General features: G+C 37.6%; 3 protein-coding genes across 3 annotated transcripts; 1 reads left to right on the plus strand and 2 right to left on the minus strand.

The window, feature by feature from the left end:
- Positions 1–142: 142 nt before the first annotated feature.
- Positions 143–862, plus strand: LOC108110955. The gene is given in 5 exon segments (XM_041819319.1): positions 143–199; positions 261–416; positions 474–548; positions 550–645; positions 707–862. Coding segments are annotated over 5 exon segments (540 nt in total).
- An 8670-nt stretch (positions 863–9532) lies between these two features.
- On the minus strand, positions 9533–10260 carry LOC108110777 (ubiquitin-conjugating enzyme E2-24 kDa). Its single transcript, XM_017219999.2, has 2 exons — positions 9696–10260; positions 9533–9640 (listed from the first exon to the last, which is right to left on the minus strand). The coding sequence occupies exons 1-2, from the start codon at positions 10166–10168 to the stop codon at positions 9619–9621; spliced, it is 495 nt and encodes a 164-aa protein (XP_017075488.2). The 5' UTR covers positions 10169–10260; the 3' UTR covers positions 9533–9618.
- Positions 10261–14629: 4369 nt separating this feature from the next.
- On the minus strand, positions 14630–15428 carry LOC108110769 (putative odorant-binding protein A5). The gene is made up of 2 exons (XM_017219988.2): positions 15282–15428; positions 14630–15226 (listed from the first exon to the last, which is right to left on the minus strand). The coding sequence occupies exons 1-2, from the start codon at positions 15426–15428 to the stop codon at positions 14741–14743; spliced, it is 633 nt and encodes a 210-aa protein (XP_017075477.2). The 3' UTR covers positions 14630–14740.
- Positions 15429–18206: the final 2778 nt, after the last annotated feature.

Genomic DNA, 18206 nt, shown 5'->3' on the forward strand with positions numbered 1-18206 from the left:
TGAAAACTGACAAAAGTATCATATCGTGTAATTAGATCGAGCATATTATTTTTTGATTATTTGAAACGATTAATCTGTTATGGCCAAAAAACAAATTTGTTTTTCAACATTGCCAAAAAAACTGTGCTTCGTTGCTGTCGAAATGGTCTCCCAAATTCGTCTAGTCCAACTTTTTATTTTCCTATACTTAATAAATCAAGTAAGATATTCTTTCCGAATTAACCAAAAAAAACTTTTTCGTAATTTAAACGATTTTATAGATTTCATCTAAGGTGGAGTTCACCAACATTCAATGCACCGCCGTCGATCCAGAATTTGTCAATTTTGACTATTGCTTTCTGAAGTCTGTTAATCGCACATACAAATACCTTTCATTAAAAGCGAAATTGTTCAAAATTCCCTTTACCAAAATAAAGGTTTGTACTAACAAATGGGCATATTCTTTTAATACTATAAAATTGTACATATTTCAGGTAAACGTTGAAATATTCCAGAAATTAAATGGCTATAAGCCTTTTCTCTATAACATTACTGTAGATGCATGCAAATACATATCTTAGAAACCCGAAATCGAATCTAATTTTTCAATTTATGCATAATTTGTTTCAATCGTATTCAAATATGAACCATTCCTGTCCCTATGATGTGAGTACGAGTACTTTATAGTCTTAGAATCTAATCCGATATCTCTTTTTTTGGGTTACAGCATGATATTATGTTGGAAAAACTTTCTGTAAGTTTCATCGATATACAGTTAACAAAAGTTCTACCAGTTCCACGCGGTGACTTTATGTTTCACTCTAACTGGATCGCCTACAATAAAAATCGCGCTACTGTTAATGTTTATGCCTCATTAAGTTGAATAATTAGTAAAAAAAAGTTTTAAAGGTTTGTATTTGTCGGGTAATCACTTGAATTATTATCTTCTTCTGTTTCAAACAGAAACGTTTTCTGGCGCGTGGCATGATCTATTCGTTTCACTTCTCAATGACGAATGTCGTCAATCAATGCTGGCTTCCCTTTTCTTGTGTGTTTCTTACTCTCCTTCACTCTACCCCATAAAAGTCTAAAAACTTTCCGCTATTCCCTTTTAAAGCGGCCACCTGCATCCTTCTATCTCGCTTACACCACAGACTAACGTTGACGACAGAAACTGTCGCCTCGATTTGGAGAGCGAAGAAACAGCACAGAAGCACACGAAAATAAATGGGAAGCGGGGACAAGTCGAAGCAAAACTTCGTTATAATTTGAATTTTCTAAGTAATCCAAGACATATTCAAAAAGTTCAGTAGCGATTGATTTAATTGGGATATATAATGTTAGGCTTAGGCTCAATATAGTTATGGGAATTAATATGGCAAAAAGCGTTTTTTAAGCCTTTTCTCTATAATATTACTGTAGATGCTTGTAAATTTCTAAAAAAAATTAAAATTCAAATCCAGTTATTAAGTTCGCTCACAATTTGTTTCAATCGTTTTCAAATATGAATCATTCTTCTCCTTATGACATGAGTACAAGTACCATATAATCTTAGAGTCAAAACTGATATCCTCCTTGCTTTTGCTTTACTGCTTCCTGTAAACTTCATCGGTCATCATCCACGTGGAGACTTCATGTTTCATTCTAACTGGATGGCCTAAGATATTAATCGCGCTATAGTTAATGTATATGTGTCATTAACTTGAATAACTTTGTTTATGATCTCTTAATAAGTTATTAAAATGTAATAAAAATGTAATTACTTTAGTACAAATTTTATAAATAGATGAGAAAACCTCTTAAAAAGTAATCAATATCAAGATGTTTTAAAAAGAAAGTAAATTCGCAACTCTAAAATAAAATGTTCGTACTAGTAAGAAATAAGATCACATTTTCATAAATCCAAAAGTGTTTTTAGTTTCTAGTTAAGCCCCAAATAGAGGGCTTTCCCAGGCCATTCTAGTCACGTGATCAACATGCAAATGGCATTGTAGGGGAAGGAAAAGCTTAACGACTCTTAGCTCTGAGCAACTTCAAATCACAATCGCATGACAAGAGTCGGAGGCCGGAATTTGCACTTAATATGAAATTCGTTAATTTCCTCGCTGCTCCTTTGCCCACATCCCACGGCCATCCGCACTGCAAAAAGGTTGTTAAATTCGATTAGACATGCAATCAGCTCACGAGATTTCAACTACTTAGGCTAAGGGGAGGGAAAATTTTAGATTGAATTTTAATAACAGCATTGCGCGGACACTAATCAAGTAATGCAACCAATTTGGAATAGGTTCGAGGTACTATATATACACTGTTCTTGTGTCCGAGCAACGACAACATTGTGAACAAATTTCGCTTGTTTTTCCTAATGAAAACGCTAATTTATTGGACACACGCCATGCCTATGGTCACGGTTATGCTAGTTGCCTTTTTTCCTGAGCTTTGGTAATCTAATTTATTGTAGGTTTGCCTTGGTTTGAATGAAGGATTTTTGCTACTTCCGCTGGGCTAACATAATTCACATTTAGCCAAATCATTAATCAGAGATAATTCGAGGTTTTAGAAGTCCGGAAATTAGAAATAATTTTGAAGGTGAATTGGGAAGGGTTTGTGGCTGGAAAGTTGTTTATGATCGTATACTGTATTAAGTTATATTTTATTTTTTAGCTCTTTAAGACACCTGAAAGTAACTTCCCTTATTAACTACCCAACGAGTTGTTCTTCCGACTTAAATCATTTTATGCCTGCTCTGAATTTTCTGACAGGACTCAATTGAGAAAATGAAAAGTAACTTCATAACCGCATGTTAAATCTTTTCTGTCCTGCCATGCCCCCTTTCTTTCCTGCCTGGGCTTTGTGCCACATCCGTGCAAGAGCAAGAACAAGAACAAGAGCAAGAGCCACACAATTGCACAATATTTCCCGGCAAAGGTAATAAATAAATTGCATACGTAATTAAAATCGACGACTCTGCACAGGACTCTCAACATGGGCGCCGCCTTCTCCTTCTCCAGCAGCAATTACACCAATACAGCAACACAGTGGCAACAACAATAACAACAATAGCAACAATAATAATAACAAAAGCAACAATGCCAAGGAACAAAAGTTTTCTGACTTGACTTGTGTGCGCTTCCCCTTTAACGTCAACTGTATTTCTTTTACCACTTTCCCGCTCCTCGGTGGCTTTTGTTGCCTGTTGGCAGCTCTTTTGTTTTTTACTCAAGTTGCATGCGAACAACATGAAAATGGTTAATGGAGGTAATGGGGAAATGGGCTGGAAGGTAAGCCATGCCGCGTTAAGCTCTACCTGGATTTGGGGAATATCCCATACTTAGCGGGATAGGTGTAAGAACTTTAGATTGGGGATATCTTTTTTGGATCTTTATTTGATAAGATTTGATAAGAAAGCATGTTTTTTAAGCCCTAATGTCTTACCAATTTATTCAATAATTTTGAAATACGTTCACCAATAGCAATCTAGTTTGATTTACAGAATTGTCTTATCATTTAATCTTACCTTTACCATTTTTAAGATATTTTCCCTTATCCCTAGAGTACTGAAAGAGCATCTAGGGACACCACCGAAAGAGTCCTTCTGTTGTTTGCTTTTAATTTTACTTCATGAGCAATCAACGTCACCGTCAACATCCCGCCTTGCTTGTTGAACAATTTGCATGACAAAAGCCCAGACTCAGACCCTTCCCTTCTTTGACAGAAGTAACTCTCAAGAAATATATACATTTTTCACACAACTAGAGTGTGAATACGAGAGTTTCTGTTAAAAATCTCAACTTTCTCATTCGACCTGTTTAAGTTTCTGGTTTACAGATAAGAGTTATGAAGGCTTAAATGCTCTGTTGGCTGTCGTCAGGCGAGCCATTAAAAAATCAAAACAAGTTAACGGCAACGGTTACGGTAACCGAACTAGCCAAGGCGATGGTTATGGTGCTGGTGAAGGGCAAACAGGAAACCGGAAGTGAGAACAGGGCTCAGTGCCGCAAGTTTGCGGTGGCGGCAAGCGGCGGTCGCAGGAAGTATAACCAGATATATATATAGTACATATAGGAAAAAACACAGCGAGTTACCAAGTCGATGGCGCTGAACGAGGACAACCACCAATCTTGTTGTGGTTGTACACTGCTAGAAACTTATCATTCTTTTCTTTGAAAATGCAAGATTTTTAGCTACTAGTTTAAGCTATGTTAACTGCTTAGCTTGTAGTTAATTTCTCATTTATACTATAATTTAGTATTTGCCAAAGAAACATCAAAAGTTTATACTTTTTCCTTAGTGCAGCCTTAAATCCATGTCCTGCGACTCCAGACTCGCGATAAAAAAGAAAGATTATGGCTAAAAAGCTCAGGGTCTGGGTCTGAAAGGTGTTTGTCTGAGTCTGCGTGCCAATGTATGTGTGTCCAAAGCTGACATGGTTGACCCATGTATGCGACAGAGGACAACAAACGAGGGTCATTTGCTCACTCCCCATGTATGTCTTTGCCTTTGGGGCAACAAGTCATCCAACAAGTCTGCCATCTTTGTGCTTTAAAAAGACATTCGAACCTGCAACAGAATTACAGCAAACTTGCCCTTGGCCAACTTGAAATTTGTAGGGATAGCACTATCCACTTGGCTATGGCAGATGTCAGCGTTTTGGCATTATAATACCATTAACTTTCCCATAATTCAGTGCAGAAGCGCAGCGCAGTTTCGCAGCTAGAATTTATGCATAATGAGCACGGTCTTGTCCCGTTCCAAACTCCTTTCCTTGCACATGCAACTGGCAACCCAGCAAACAAAGTTGGGTGTATAATATAATACACCTCTTGCAAATGATAATAATAAGTAAAAAGTACGATAACAAAATGGTTTTCCTTTCAGTTTTCCTATAAGTCTATACAAGTTATCATTTGATTTTCTCCCATAACCTTTTACCTGTTGAAAAATTTCGTACTGAAAATGTTCACTGGGTTACCTTGGAGTCCTCGAAAATGAGCTTCTTGTTTGCAATGTCGCCCGCTGGGTAACTAACTGCAGTCAGCAGTAGCTGGCAGAGTCATATAGCTACCCGACATGGACCAAAACCCAGCCATATTAGCAGGGCATATGAAAGCTGCTAAAGTTGTTGTGGGTGGCCGTGGCCAAAAGCAGGTGAAATATCTTGCAAACTGCCAAGAGAAAACGGAGTTTTGGTAGAGCTTTGGCTCGTTTTGGGTTAACTCATGACTTGCATTTCAATTGTGGGTGCGTTTGCAGAGAGCTTAAATTCGCCTCTCAACTCGTAAACGTCAGCGAAATTTTTTAGGTTATTTGCCTTTATGGTTTTTCGGGGGTTTTCTACTCCAACTCCAGAAATTTATGACACTGCCACATACAGAGGAGGCAAGTGGAAAGAAGGGAAAGCATTTTCACATTCTGCATATTTGCATTGGGCAAATTAATTTTGCCTGCCATATTTACATATTCCGCTCTTTATTTTTGTAGCCTTGTTTGGGCAAAAGTGTAATTGTGCTGCCTGCTGCCGTACAAACATATTTGGTTAATTAAAAAAGCCTGTAAAATTGTATGAGTTTTAGCGTTGGAGCAGCTCTTACTGAAACTAAATTCAAATATAATATCTAAGAACAAAAGCTAATTATTAAAATAGATTTTAAAATGGATTTTTGAGCTTTAGAAATTAGTTTATTGTCCTACTTACCATAGGTGATGTTTGCTAAAATGTATTTATTTAACCAGGCTTTATTGTTGCCAATATTTACTTTGCCATTCTGAAATGCTTTTATAGGTTACGTAAACAAAAAAAAAAATCATGGAAATATATATGCCATTTGGCATTGGTTTTTATTGCAAATAAAAAATGGAAATCCCATTTTCAATAACCAGAAAAAAATCTATTTGCCTTTCCATTAGGAATATTTATTGTTTTCATTACATTGCCGGAGAGAAAAGTTAACAAGTTCAAGTGGCGAAAATGCACCGCCCTCGAAATAGAAGGGAAAATGCCGTCACAAGCCATTGTTTGCATGCCCTTTGCATTCTTTACAAACTGCTTTTCCGACTACTTTTCGAGTGCATCGAGGAAAACTTTCACATTTGTCTCTGTCACAGAGGCAGACGATCAAAGTTTTCGGCTTAAATTTCTGCATGCACTCCAAACACGCAATTGGCATGTGACGACAAAACATACGAATCGAATTTTTCTTATTTTCTTATCTGCCTTCGCTCTCACAGCTATATTTTCTTTTTTTTTTTGCATGTTGATATTTCAATTTGAAAAGTTTGACTTAGTTTTCTCAATGCTGGCAGCTTTTCGATTAAAGTTTTGCATGCGGCAGATTAAAAACTTTCCTATCGCAAGTTGGGCCAACTTTAGTTCCTCTGTAGCTTGGCTTTTTTTTAAACTATTTTGTGGGATTTTTAACATATCTTGGCTACATCTGCAGCTTGTTGGGGGATTTCACATTCGATTGCCAAGTGACACAGCCACAAACTAGAGTAAATGGGAACATATATTTGCATTTAGTGGGTTACTAGAGGAATTTACAGGAATTGGCTAGAAGAGACATTTTGTAGAAACAAAAAGTTAATACAAATTACAAAAAACATTCTATGTGAAGCAAAGAAATTCATATTTGAGCTTTCTTTTCTTTTAAATACTTGGAAAATCTGCCTTAAGTTCCCATCTTTCTTTCATTCATATAATTCCTTATCAAAAGACATCTAAAATTTCCCAAAAGCTGAAAAATATTTTTTCACACGAACCCGCAGACACCAACAGTAAATCGCTTTCTTTTTAACGTCATTAAGGACTTGTTGGCGTTTTCGCTTTTGACGGTTCACAAAGCCAGAAGAAAAAAAGAAAGAGCAGGCTGGGAAAAAATTTAAATTTTTAATGCTATTTCAGCGTAATTTGGCAGTTCGTTAGGCTTGTTAAGGAGGCACTCACACACGTAGCCTCATAAATATGAATAACAACAAAGACCCACAGAGAAAGCAGACGGAGAAAGCGCCAAAACCAAGTGCGATATTTGCGGTTATGCAAGTGTTTATATGTGTGTGAGTGTGTTTGCCACATGACACATCGTTATGCTTTGTTAATGGACTTTGGGCCAGGTCTAAATAATATGAAAGGTAAGGGTGGGAGAAAAATGCGTGGAAAGAACGTCTCAGATGGAAAAGCACATCAAATTATATTTAATTATTTAAATCATGTTAATTTGCAGGCATTTAAAAGGATGGTGGAAGAAAGGTATCGTCAATAACATTTAACTGCAAAATTATATTGTTGAGTATTCAATTGATTTGTGTTTTTATTTGGTAAACAATTTTCTAAGTAATTTATGGCTGAAGGTAAGTAAGAAAAGGGTCCCAGAAAAACGACACTTTCCAAAGTTGTTTAAGAATAAATTTGTATTCTTTTAAGATTTTTAACATTTTTGTAAGATTTTTTAAAAAATGAATTAAGCAGTTTAGTTTATAAAACTCTCAAGCAGATTAAATTTTTGACTTTGTTTGACTTAAAGCCTTTAGAGCTCCCCCTTTCTTCCAGACCAAACATACTCACCTCAGCAAATACGCTGAACATTCGGGAATGTCTGAGTGCCATACCCACTATCTGACTAGCCGCCCTCTTTCCCAATTTCCAGATGGAAGATCCACCTAAAATGTAACTTTAAACTGCCCTAGGAAAGGCAACAACATCAAACACTTTGCCACCGGCTTCAGCTCGAAAACTGCATGCGTGTGTTTACTCTGCGTTAATGAAGTTGTGCGACTGCCAAAACGTAGGGGGACGGTCGGTAAAATTGGGAGAATGAGTTGTGGGTGGCGGTTGGAGCTGCTGGAAAATGGTTGGAAAATGAGCTGGGGTAGCTGTGTCTACGCATGCAGACAGCTTAGCGTCATCAGCGCCCTCGTTGGCAAAGGTAAATGGCAACTGTAACGTTAATACCGCTGCACATGAAGCGCAAATGAAATGAAATTGCAGGCAGCCAGACAGAGATATCCATATAGCGCACCCCTCTCGTTTCCACTTAAGCACATCAGACATCAATGTCAGAGCGTGTCTTCTATGCAATTAGTGCTTTTGTTGATTACGCTGCAAATGTGTGCTGGGGATTTTCACCCGTTTTTGTACTTGCCAGTTTAAAGGGTAGCAGGGGTATCTTTATTTCATTATTATGTGGAGGATTAAAGGGGTACAAAAAGTATTAAACATTTTAAAGAATCTAGAAGAAGAGTAATCTAGAAAGAAGTCTTTTTAATTATTATCTATATTTTATTATTATTATTAAACAGTACTTAATGTTCTTAACCTTTTCTTGTGGTAATTTGACTTATCTTTCCTTGTTTTAAGATGAAAAACTTCATCGTTTCTCTTTTGGCATTCCTAATTAAAGGGAATTTTGAAATGATGAGTGAAAAATCTTGATGAAGTTTTAATGAGGATTAGTAAGGATGGAGACTAAGTTGATGATACAAAGGGTTGAATGGCCTAAATAAAATGCTTTCCTGTTTTAACTTTTCCCCAAATATGTAGACAAATATTCCACTGAATCTTTCAACTTATCAGAGCCAAACCAGTTGCTACACCCTCATCAAAATGATCTATGCAGCCAATCAGAAAAATAGCCAAAAAAAAATACAACAATTTTAAACAAATTGTTTGAAGAAAAACATATTTATAAATATAAAAAAAAAAACGAGAGAAAATCGAAAGCGGAAGCAGGGGAAACCAGTTAAGGGCGGCACAAAAAATGGGAAAACATTAAACAGATTTAAGCAAATTTGTTTTGGTGCGTGTGCCATCAATAACTTTGGCAGCATATTTGACTTGTTATCCTACGGTTTTTCAGTTGGCCAAAAAAAGGGGTTGGTTGCCAAAAAGGTTTACCCATCGTAAAAATAAAAGAGCGGTAAAAGAATTTTGTTTGGCTTTCGTTGGCTTCCAACTTCCAACTCCCAGAGTTCCCATCCTATCTTCAGTGGCTTTCGCTATCTGACTTGGGCTAATGTTTGTCCTTCTCCAACTTCAGTTTTATGCAAATGTGTTCCACTTTGCTGTTGCTTTTCCCAGGAATCCTCGTTTTTGGTCCTCTTAAATTGCCCGAAAAAGTATGCAACACTTGACAGTTTCTGGCAGCGACGTGGCCTGTGCTAATTTCTTGCTTCCTTTGGCTGAACTTTCTGCCATGTAATTTTCAAATCGATATGCAACAGAGTAGAGCACCTATTTCCCCCCCCTATGTTGGCCTTCCTTTTCCTTTGTTTTTGCAAAATATATATATAAAGTGTATACTTTCGCATGAAAATCACGAAGTTGATGTCAAAAAAACATTTTCATTCTCTATCGAATTTTTGTTTTGGCCCTGGCGGAAATTCGTTGGCAACGCCATCGGTCGACCACTCAAAAGTATTACCACAATGGGTGTAGGTGTGTGGGCGTGGTCGAAGTTCCCCAATTGGGGCATAAACAATTTCCAAAGTTGTCAATAAAAAAAAGAAGGTAAAAATAAGTACAAGAGGTATTGGCGGGTGACTCGACGGGGATGGGTAGATGGTTTATTTTTAAAATGTAATTGTCAAAGATTCATGTATATTTTAAGTGATGGCTGGTTTCTTTTTGGGAAGTGTAATACATTTTCAATTATCACGTTTTGCGAACCTGAAATAGAAGAAAGTATTTTTATGTAATAAGAATAACATACTTTCAAACTCACTTGTCAGTCCACATACGTGCATTGCTATCATGTTTCTCACGGTCTTTGAGATACTCTTTGGCAATACTCACCACCAGCGGATCATTGGGATTACAATCGGTGAGTAGAGAACAAATTGAGAGCAATACCTTCGATATGGACAATGCTGGCGACCAGCTTTCGCTTAATATGTCCATGCAGATGAAGCCCAGACGATGGATATTGCAATGGTAGATGGGTGTGCGAAAGAAGACTTTCGGTGGATTGAAAGGATAATCCCTGGGAAAGTATACGTCAAGGTGGAAAACTCCGCCCTCATAAGCAGAGTCCGTGGGACCGATTATCGTTGAAGTCCACTCGAATAGGTTGTTCGACTTGATACCAGCACTGCAGTTGGGCGGTGGATCCTTCAATATCTCGACCAGCTCCTTCCGGATGCGTTTGATGGCAACGCTACAGCTCATTGGATTGTGTTCTGCTTCATCAAATGACATTGTCAGTTCTTTAGTTCAACTTCAGTTTCTTTCCGATTAAAATTTTTGTAAATCTGACTCCTTGATATGTTCACTTCTAAAAAGTTGACACAAGTTAAAGTTTATCACCCTGAGGTATGTGATGACATTATATTCCCGATATTTCGATTAAAGTATATTTATAGCCAAAAAATACTGCTTGAAATGTTTTGGTATTAATCCAGAATACTTGAAATTCCTCAAAAACAAGTATACTTTTTCTCCTGCTACCGTGTAAAATAAAAATGAGAGGCGTTTTCTTGCTTCTTGAATATCTAAGCAGGTCGACTAGAGCCCAACCCCTCAACGGAATTGACGGCAAAATATTTGTCGTTTCTTTACCCAACTTGTCACTTGCAGTGAGGTAAGCCACAGAAACGACAAAGGATTGACATATTTCAAGTGCCAGAAACTCGAATATGACGAAACCACATTTGGTATTCAAGAGATTGCAAAATTTAAGTTATGGAAATATTTTGTTTTAATATTTTCACTTCTTCTTATATTCTATAATTCAAACTGAAATCAATAGTAGTTACCGTTTTTATGCCCACATAAAATATTTTTAATTAAATCTTAGAACATATTAACTATTTAACATGACTGAAACTTTTTAACCAGCCATCAAAACTTAGTTGCATTTGTGGCCAAGTTGGTTTTAAAGTTTCTTGCGATTTAAAATGTAAATAGCCGGCAATTAGCTGGAAAACGGCGGCATATGCAGGCTGAAAATTGCACACACACACACACACACAGTGGCTCACAGAAGGACGCGCCTGCATTTTGCCGTCTGTCACCTGGCATCAATGCCCCAGATGCCGCTGGCGTTGTTTCCTTTCCCCGCTTTTCCTGTGCCCCCGCACCCCGTACCAAACTTAAACTGAAAACCAACAATGCAGGCAGCCAAGTGGGAGAGCTCAAAAGTGGGCAGTATGGGTCCTCTGCGCCATTGTGCCTTTGTTGGCCACTTTTTTTTCGCTCCCACTGTGTGTGAGTGCGTGTGCATGGGGCATTGTTGAAAGTGATGCCCGACTCCGACTTGTTGCCACATCATCGTCATCATCATCATCATCATTAACATCAACATCATCGTCGCTGCAGTCCAGTCCTTGTAATGAGTTTGCCATTTTATTTTATTTATTTGTCCGCGCTTTGTTTCAGACGACAAACAGCGACAGCCGTGGAAAATTCCTTGCTGCATTTTAAATTCAAATTAAATAATGATTTAAGTGCCCCAAGAGGCTTTGTCAGCACACAGAGGGCCACCAGGCTGCCACATTGGAGTGGGAGGGCTTGATAGGAGTCAGGTGCCAGAAATTTGCTCAGGTGTGCTGAAGTGAGATAAGCCCGTTTTTCCAGGTATTGTTTCTATACAATATGTGCTAAAGAGCTGACTAGTAAGCTCTTTTATTTATAATTTTTAAAACAAAATGCAAGTTTTACCATATTTAATGCCCAAATATTAAAAAAATCTGAAAACTTACCTTCAAAGGGTTTCTTTATTAAAAAAACATTTTTCTTTTCCTGACCAATTAAGAAAATTAATTTGTATACCCACTGTACATTTTTGTCTAAATAAAATTTCATATTTTAGTCCCTTTCAATCTCTCACCCCTTTTATTTTGGCTTGACCCAGTTCTAGTCCTTGAGCTCCAATGGCGTTTATTCAGTTGCAAAATACGCAACTGTCAGGTCGCAGGGCAAGGACCTCTTGGGCATGCAAACTGCTATAGAAATACCACTCAATCGGGGAATACAAAATTTAGACAGAGAGTGAGTGAGGGAGCGAACAAGACATACAACAGAGAGAGAGAGATAGCCAAATGGAAAGTTGGACAGTTGGTGGCAAAAGGCAGAAATCAAATTACAATTTCAATATGCGATGCGTACTAAATGTCTGCTGGTGTCAGTTTTGGCTTTCAATGTGCAACATGCAACTTTCAGCTTGATGTTTACAGTTCATATATGTGTGGGTAAGCATGCTGTATAGTGTGTGTGTGTGTGTGTGTGACTGCTCCTGGCTGATACATTTAGATTTGGCGCCACACACAAAATGGATTTCTTGCTTGTCCATTCAGAACATTTCTATGTGGAGGGTCTACAAACTAGAGATGCCAAAGGCAAAGGAAATTTGCAAATTTAAGTAAATAATAAGCAGAAGGTGTGAAATCTAAATCTCAAAAATCTGTCAATAACTTAACTAAAATATTTAATTTTAAAACATCTCAGATTAAGTATCATTTAGTTCGGATATATTCCAAGTCAAAATAGATGTTTGTTTTAAAATAATTTATTAATAAACTGATAATAGACCTTGTATATTATTTTCCAAATATTAATTAAATCTAAAAATGTGAAAACCATCAATCAATCTTATATAAATCGTCATAATTTATGGCCTTATGCCGACGATATTGGCCATCTCTAAACACAAATACAGTTTGCGTTTGCATTTCGTGTGCGTTTCCCTGTCACTTAATGGAATTTATCACATTTTAACTGTGTGACAGGAGCCAGGCTGCCGTTTGCAGGCCTGGACATTTTGAACCTCCCAGGCTGGTCCCCTCGTCCTGGTTCATATCCTGTCCGCCTAGGTCCTGCTCATCTGCATCAGTCATTGCCATGCATGGGAAATGCTAGCCAAAGTGTCACAGTTATTGATTCGGGGCATAAATAATGCATGGCCAACAAGTGTGCCGCCTTGTTTATTTATTACATGATTTATTCAGGCAAACAACGCTCCAATTAAAAGCATTTTTGAGCGATTAAGTGTAATGTCAAATCCGGTAAACTACCCAGAAAAACTTTGCCCCAACTTAACGACTCCAGACGGCGATTATTAAATTAAAACGTGCACGGAAAACTTTCATATTCCGCCGAACGATGGAAAACTTTCAACTCTTCTCATTTTCTTCTTTTTATAAATTAATTTTAAGCAATTTTTTTTTTCACTTTTCCAACTGCAACGCATAATTTATTATGCGAGGCAAAAATCTTGTGCACCAAATTTGTCACATGGGATAAATAATAAGAAGAAAACTTTTTCCGCAAAAAAATCCAAAGGATGAAATGGAGGAAAGCCGTGGAAAGAGGAGAGGCCATGGGATTTGGGACATAGCCTGGCCAGATTACTCATACGCCCGTTGGCAGCTTTGGTGTGCAAAAAAAAAACACAGTTTCTTATATAATAGTGAGATCAGGCGAGCATGAAATTAGAGCTAAGCTGGGAAAGATGAGGCGTGGGAATAAGCGAATTTATCGTAGGTTTATCAGCAGCGATGATGTTGGAATTTCTAAAAATAATTGTGTCATCAAAAGCTTTATTAAGCTAAGGAACTTACTCTTAAACTATTAAATACATTTTATATGAATTTTTATCTTAGCATCTTAAAAAGAAAGTAAGTTAAGAACTCCCTTTAGCAGAGACTAAGCCATTTATTTATATAGTAATAATATACTCCCTTATACCTAACTAAATCCAATTATTCTGGTCTGATATTGTGGCTACTTTCGCCCTTTTCATATGCCCTTTTAATGGAGTAACAAGAAAATCGGAGCTAGATCTTTGGGCGTTTTATCGGCGAGACAATTGTCTTGGAACCGCCACTAAATATGTCAAAATAAAGGCAAATTTATACACAAACTGATAAACAGAAATGCCAACAAAAAGAAAGCCGGAAAAGCAAAAGAAATTCCATTGAAGGAAAGCAAGACAAAAAAGTGAAAGAGGGTACAATTTTTTGGTGCTGGAGGGGTGCAAAGGCAAAGCTGCAACAATTCCTATCTTGACACTGTCATCTATCCGACTGAAACTGGGGAAATTGGCCCGACACCGGGTACTCCGCTTTCCCCAACCCCCTCCCCCCTTTGTGGAAAACCGTCTTCATCTCCGTTTCCATCTTAGGCCGTTTGTTGTTGCCTTGGCACGCCTATCACTCGAATTGAATCAAATTACCTTGTAATCTTAACCTTAAGGTTATTTGCCATTGCCCACAAAAAGCGCTTTGTGCTCGACTGCGTTTAGTTACTATTTGAGTGGAAACTGGAGGAGTGGAAGTGGAAAGAGTCTAGGGGGGTGAAATTTCCACCCCAGGCTGGTCTACCTCTGCCCCATGAAAGTTGCACCTTTCACACTTGCTCGAGTTTATATAAATGGAAATCTAACATTACGTCCTATCATGATTGCAAAGTTTAAGTGAGTTTTTGTGCCAAGTGCAAAGCTGCTTGAGGTTCCGGTTTCTCTTGTTGTTGTTTCTGAGAACTTCTGGGATTTAGAAAATGTAGCAAGTCAATCAAAGCGTTGGAGGGAAATAAGGTTGAGAGATGCCAATGCACTTGGCTGATCTCTCAAGTGGCCCAGTTTTGCAATCATTGACTCTTAATTGAAGATATCCTTTAAGGAAAAACTTTAAAAGAAGTATTGGAAAACATAAACTACCCTTATTTGGAATGCTCATAACTAGCTAAGTCACTTTAATTAACATAAACAATAAACATAAAGCTTAAAACTCAACCAAGGAACATATTAACCCCTTAAGAACCGCATTGGGAACCTCACTCATTGACACCATAGAGCGTCTTCATCAACTCCGGCACGAACTCATCCCATCTGGATTGGAATATATTTCCCGCCACTGGATTTCCCATTTCGTATTTCTGAACAAACTTCATCACATCGAAATTGCTATGACCATCGGCATTGCTCAGTTCGATTTTCTTCTCATCGAAGTCCAGTTTATCCGATTGCTGGTACACTAGAATAAGATAACGCTGGACACCACTATCCTTTGGTGGCAGAGGACCAAAATATTCCGATATGGGTTGACCCTTTGCAATATCCAGCCCAGGAACATTGACCACCAACCAGTGAAGCCAAGAGCGGTACATGGGATTCTCACGATTTGGGGCATCGGGACAGATCATAACGATGGTATAAAAGGACTCGGGATCTGCATTCCAATCTAGTCTGGGCTGGAATTTCAGTTCCGTTGGGGTATAGGACTTGCCCTCCTCAATGTCGAAGGTGTTGTCGAATTTGATCTGATATTTCATTAAGTTAAAATGACAGAAAGTTAAGTAAATATAAATTACTTACCCTAAGTAACTCCCTTGGAGGTTCTTGTAAGATTTCAGGGATAACTTCCATTTCCTTCATTATCCTTCTAACATCCTCATTGTCGTCCTGACCGCGACCAAGGCAAACAAAGCCCAGCAATAGCAAATGTAATACAACCAATTTCATTGCAAAACTCTAAAACTGAATAATCTAGACCACACAGCACTTATATAGTTGCTATGTCAATAGTAAATATTATTACAATAATTGAGCGGGAATTATGGCAATTTTCTATAGAGCTCCAAATCGTTCTAACAACAAATGGACAAATATTTACCATATATTTTAGTTGATTGCAGTGCAATTGATATTCGTTTATAACAATAACTATCAAAGAATTATAGACACGCAGTGGGTTACATTTTCCAACTACCTATAGTTTAAACTTTAGTCGATTCAAAACATTCCACAAGGAGACTTATTTATAAAAATAATTCTCCTGCTGATTATTTTCATAGTTAAAACCATAAGCTTTAACAAGTTATACGGTTTAATGAGTTCATTAATGTTAAAACAATTAGTTCAAACTTAATCTTAATGACTTTTAGCCTTGCACACATGACTTCGTTCGGCCAAAAGCCAAGGCAAAGCTGCAAAAAAAAATGTGCATAAAAACATTTCATTATGGCTGCCAAAGGATTACATAAGCTGATGCATTTACATGCCAATTATAAAATATTCCAGCTGCTTTCCATGATTTCCCCATGTCGAAGTGAAAAAAACTGTGAGGAAAGCAGAAAAAATAAGCAAACACCATTCAGGAGTTGGCAACATGTGCGTCTAATGTGCGCACATTAGCAACACAAATGCAGTCCAGGATGAAGGACGTGGGCGCCTTGAAGCCAGGACTCAGAATGGTTATATAGGAGACTGGTAGATAGAGGAGAAGGAGCAACAGGAGCAGAGGACGAGAACCAGAACCAGAGCCACTCAAGCAAGCGAACGCACTTAATTTATGCAATTTGGTTAACAACGTTAAAATAGTAGACGAGGCCAAGAGGATCCCAAGGATGCCAGACATAAATCAAAATGGAAACAATAACCCGCCAGCGCAGAATAAGATAGCTGCACAGTGAAAATATTTCTAAAATATTATGGTAAATTTAGAAAAAACTTTAATTAAATTGTGAGATGAAAATGACACCTGTCTGTGAGACCTTTCAACGATATCTTTCATAAAAGTCGAATCATATTAATAACAAACTTTTTTCTTTCAGAAATTTTCATCTATAAACATTTTTTTATATTAAATTTAATAAAAAAAAGTGATTTATAATGAATTTATAATAATTACCTCTCTTAATAAGTCAACATGATATCCCAAAAATTGTGAAAAAATCTGTCATGAAACTGTCATGTTTTTTTCCTCAGTGCACGCACACATGTGCCGAGCGAGATGGCCAGATTGGGGAACTGTAGCGAAAGGAGTAATAAGGATAATGAAGCGGCAGCGTTTGCGGCATGCAACCATGAGGCACTTGCCATGTAAAACGATGATGAGCACGATAATGATGGCATTTCAATGAGCTGACACACACAAACACACAGAGCGAGTTTCCCCGCTTTCCTGTCACCGCCAACATCGCCAACATTTTCCATCCTCGCAGCCGCTTTTCCTGGACCAATATTTGCTCAAATATTGGCTCATTATTTGACATTATTATAGATTAATTAGCTTATTAATTATTTCAGCGCATGGCATGAGGCATTCGACGATGTTTGTGACATGCGGCTGAGATTTCCGAAAAATGTTATTAATATTTAAGCAATTAGTTGGGAAATGAAAAGGTTTAATCTAGTGTTTGGTTTTCTTTTTTTTTGGTAGAAAGGCCTATCAGAAATGGGGGACTAAAGTGGGCTTGGATATAATATTCTTAAAGTGTGGAATATAGTTTAAAAGCACAATTAGTTAGTTAATTATCAACAAATTTTTATGATTTGAGAAGCCGGAATTATTTTGAAATTATTCTATTAAACAAGATTAACCAACCATTTCGAATAATTACCAATAATTACCGAGTTGCGATATAATTATCTTCTAATAGCCTTTATTATTTTGCAATTATCTTTTTAACTTAATTTCTAATACTTAACTGGCTTAACTAACCAGCTAATCAGAGTTCAATGAGTTAACCAGGTATCAGATTCGCAACTTAAGTGAGGTCAACAAACTCTTTGGTTCAGCTGGTGCCGCCTAATTTTCAGGAATATCCTTTGGGGTTTTTATTAGAGGTTCCCGCTCACCTGCATTTTACCCCCCTTTTGAGAACTACTTAGTTTGTTGGTTGCTGCGTTATCTAGTTACTTTTACAAGTTTTCCCACAGCCAGGATTACAACCAGCATCGAGATGGAGTCTGCGTCCAGAGTTGGCAGTTATCCTGTTCAGGAAACTTTTCCGTTGCTGCGAGTTCTTCTTACTTGTTGTTGCACTAATTTGCGTGACCTTTTTGGAAGGGGGGTGATGCGGGTGGGGGTGGTTTGCTAACCAGGTAACCCAACTAACCAGACAACAGCAGCCGAACCAAACTGAGAAGGCAAAAGCCTTTTGAATGGCATTTCATTTGCGACGCCTTTCAACGTTAATGCCATGGAAAATGCATAAATTGTGGCAACCAAGTGCTGAACTTGCAGCCAGAACAATGCCAATTTCAGGGAGAGAGAGCTGGGGATGGGTATGCTGAAAAGATATCAGCTCGTTTCATTTTCCAGCTTATCAGTGCAAGGGCTTCTCTTGAACGCAATCTGCAAAATGCTTTCAAAGAGTTGCTTGGAAAATAGAGGAGGGTAAATATCTCTATGGTGGCAATTATTTTATGGTTTCTAAACTTCTCTCTGGGCTTTCACTTTAAGCAGAAAGAAATAGATAAACCTTTAGTTTCAAAAGGAAAAATTTGAAATTTTTG

Source organism: Drosophila eugracilis, unplaced genomic scaffold (assembly GCF_018153835.1).
Source record: "Drosophila eugracilis isolate 14026-0451.02 unplaced genomic scaffold, ASM1815383v1 contig_575, whole genome shotgun sequence".
NCBI lineage: Eukaryota > Metazoa > Arthropoda > Insecta > Diptera > Drosophilidae > Drosophila > Drosophila eugracilis.

Bases quoted from the DNA above. Each gene is read 5' to 3' on its own strand.
- LOC108110777 (XM_017219999.2), bottom strand. From the start codon at position 10,168: ATGTCATTTGATGAAGCAGAACACAATCCAATGAGCTGTAGCGTTGCC. The intron at 9,641-9,695 runs GTGAGTTTGAAA...CTTCTATTTCAG, and splicing joins GCACGTATGTGGACTGACAA to GTTCGCAAAACGTGATAATT.
- LOC108110769 (XM_017219988.2), bottom strand. From the start codon at position 15,428: ATGAAATTGGTTGTATTACATTTGCTATTGCTGGGCTTTGTTTGCCTT. The intron at 15,227-15,281 runs GTAAGTAATTTA...ATGAAATATCAG, and splicing joins CTCCAAGGGAGTTACTTAGG to ATCAAATTCGACAACACCTT.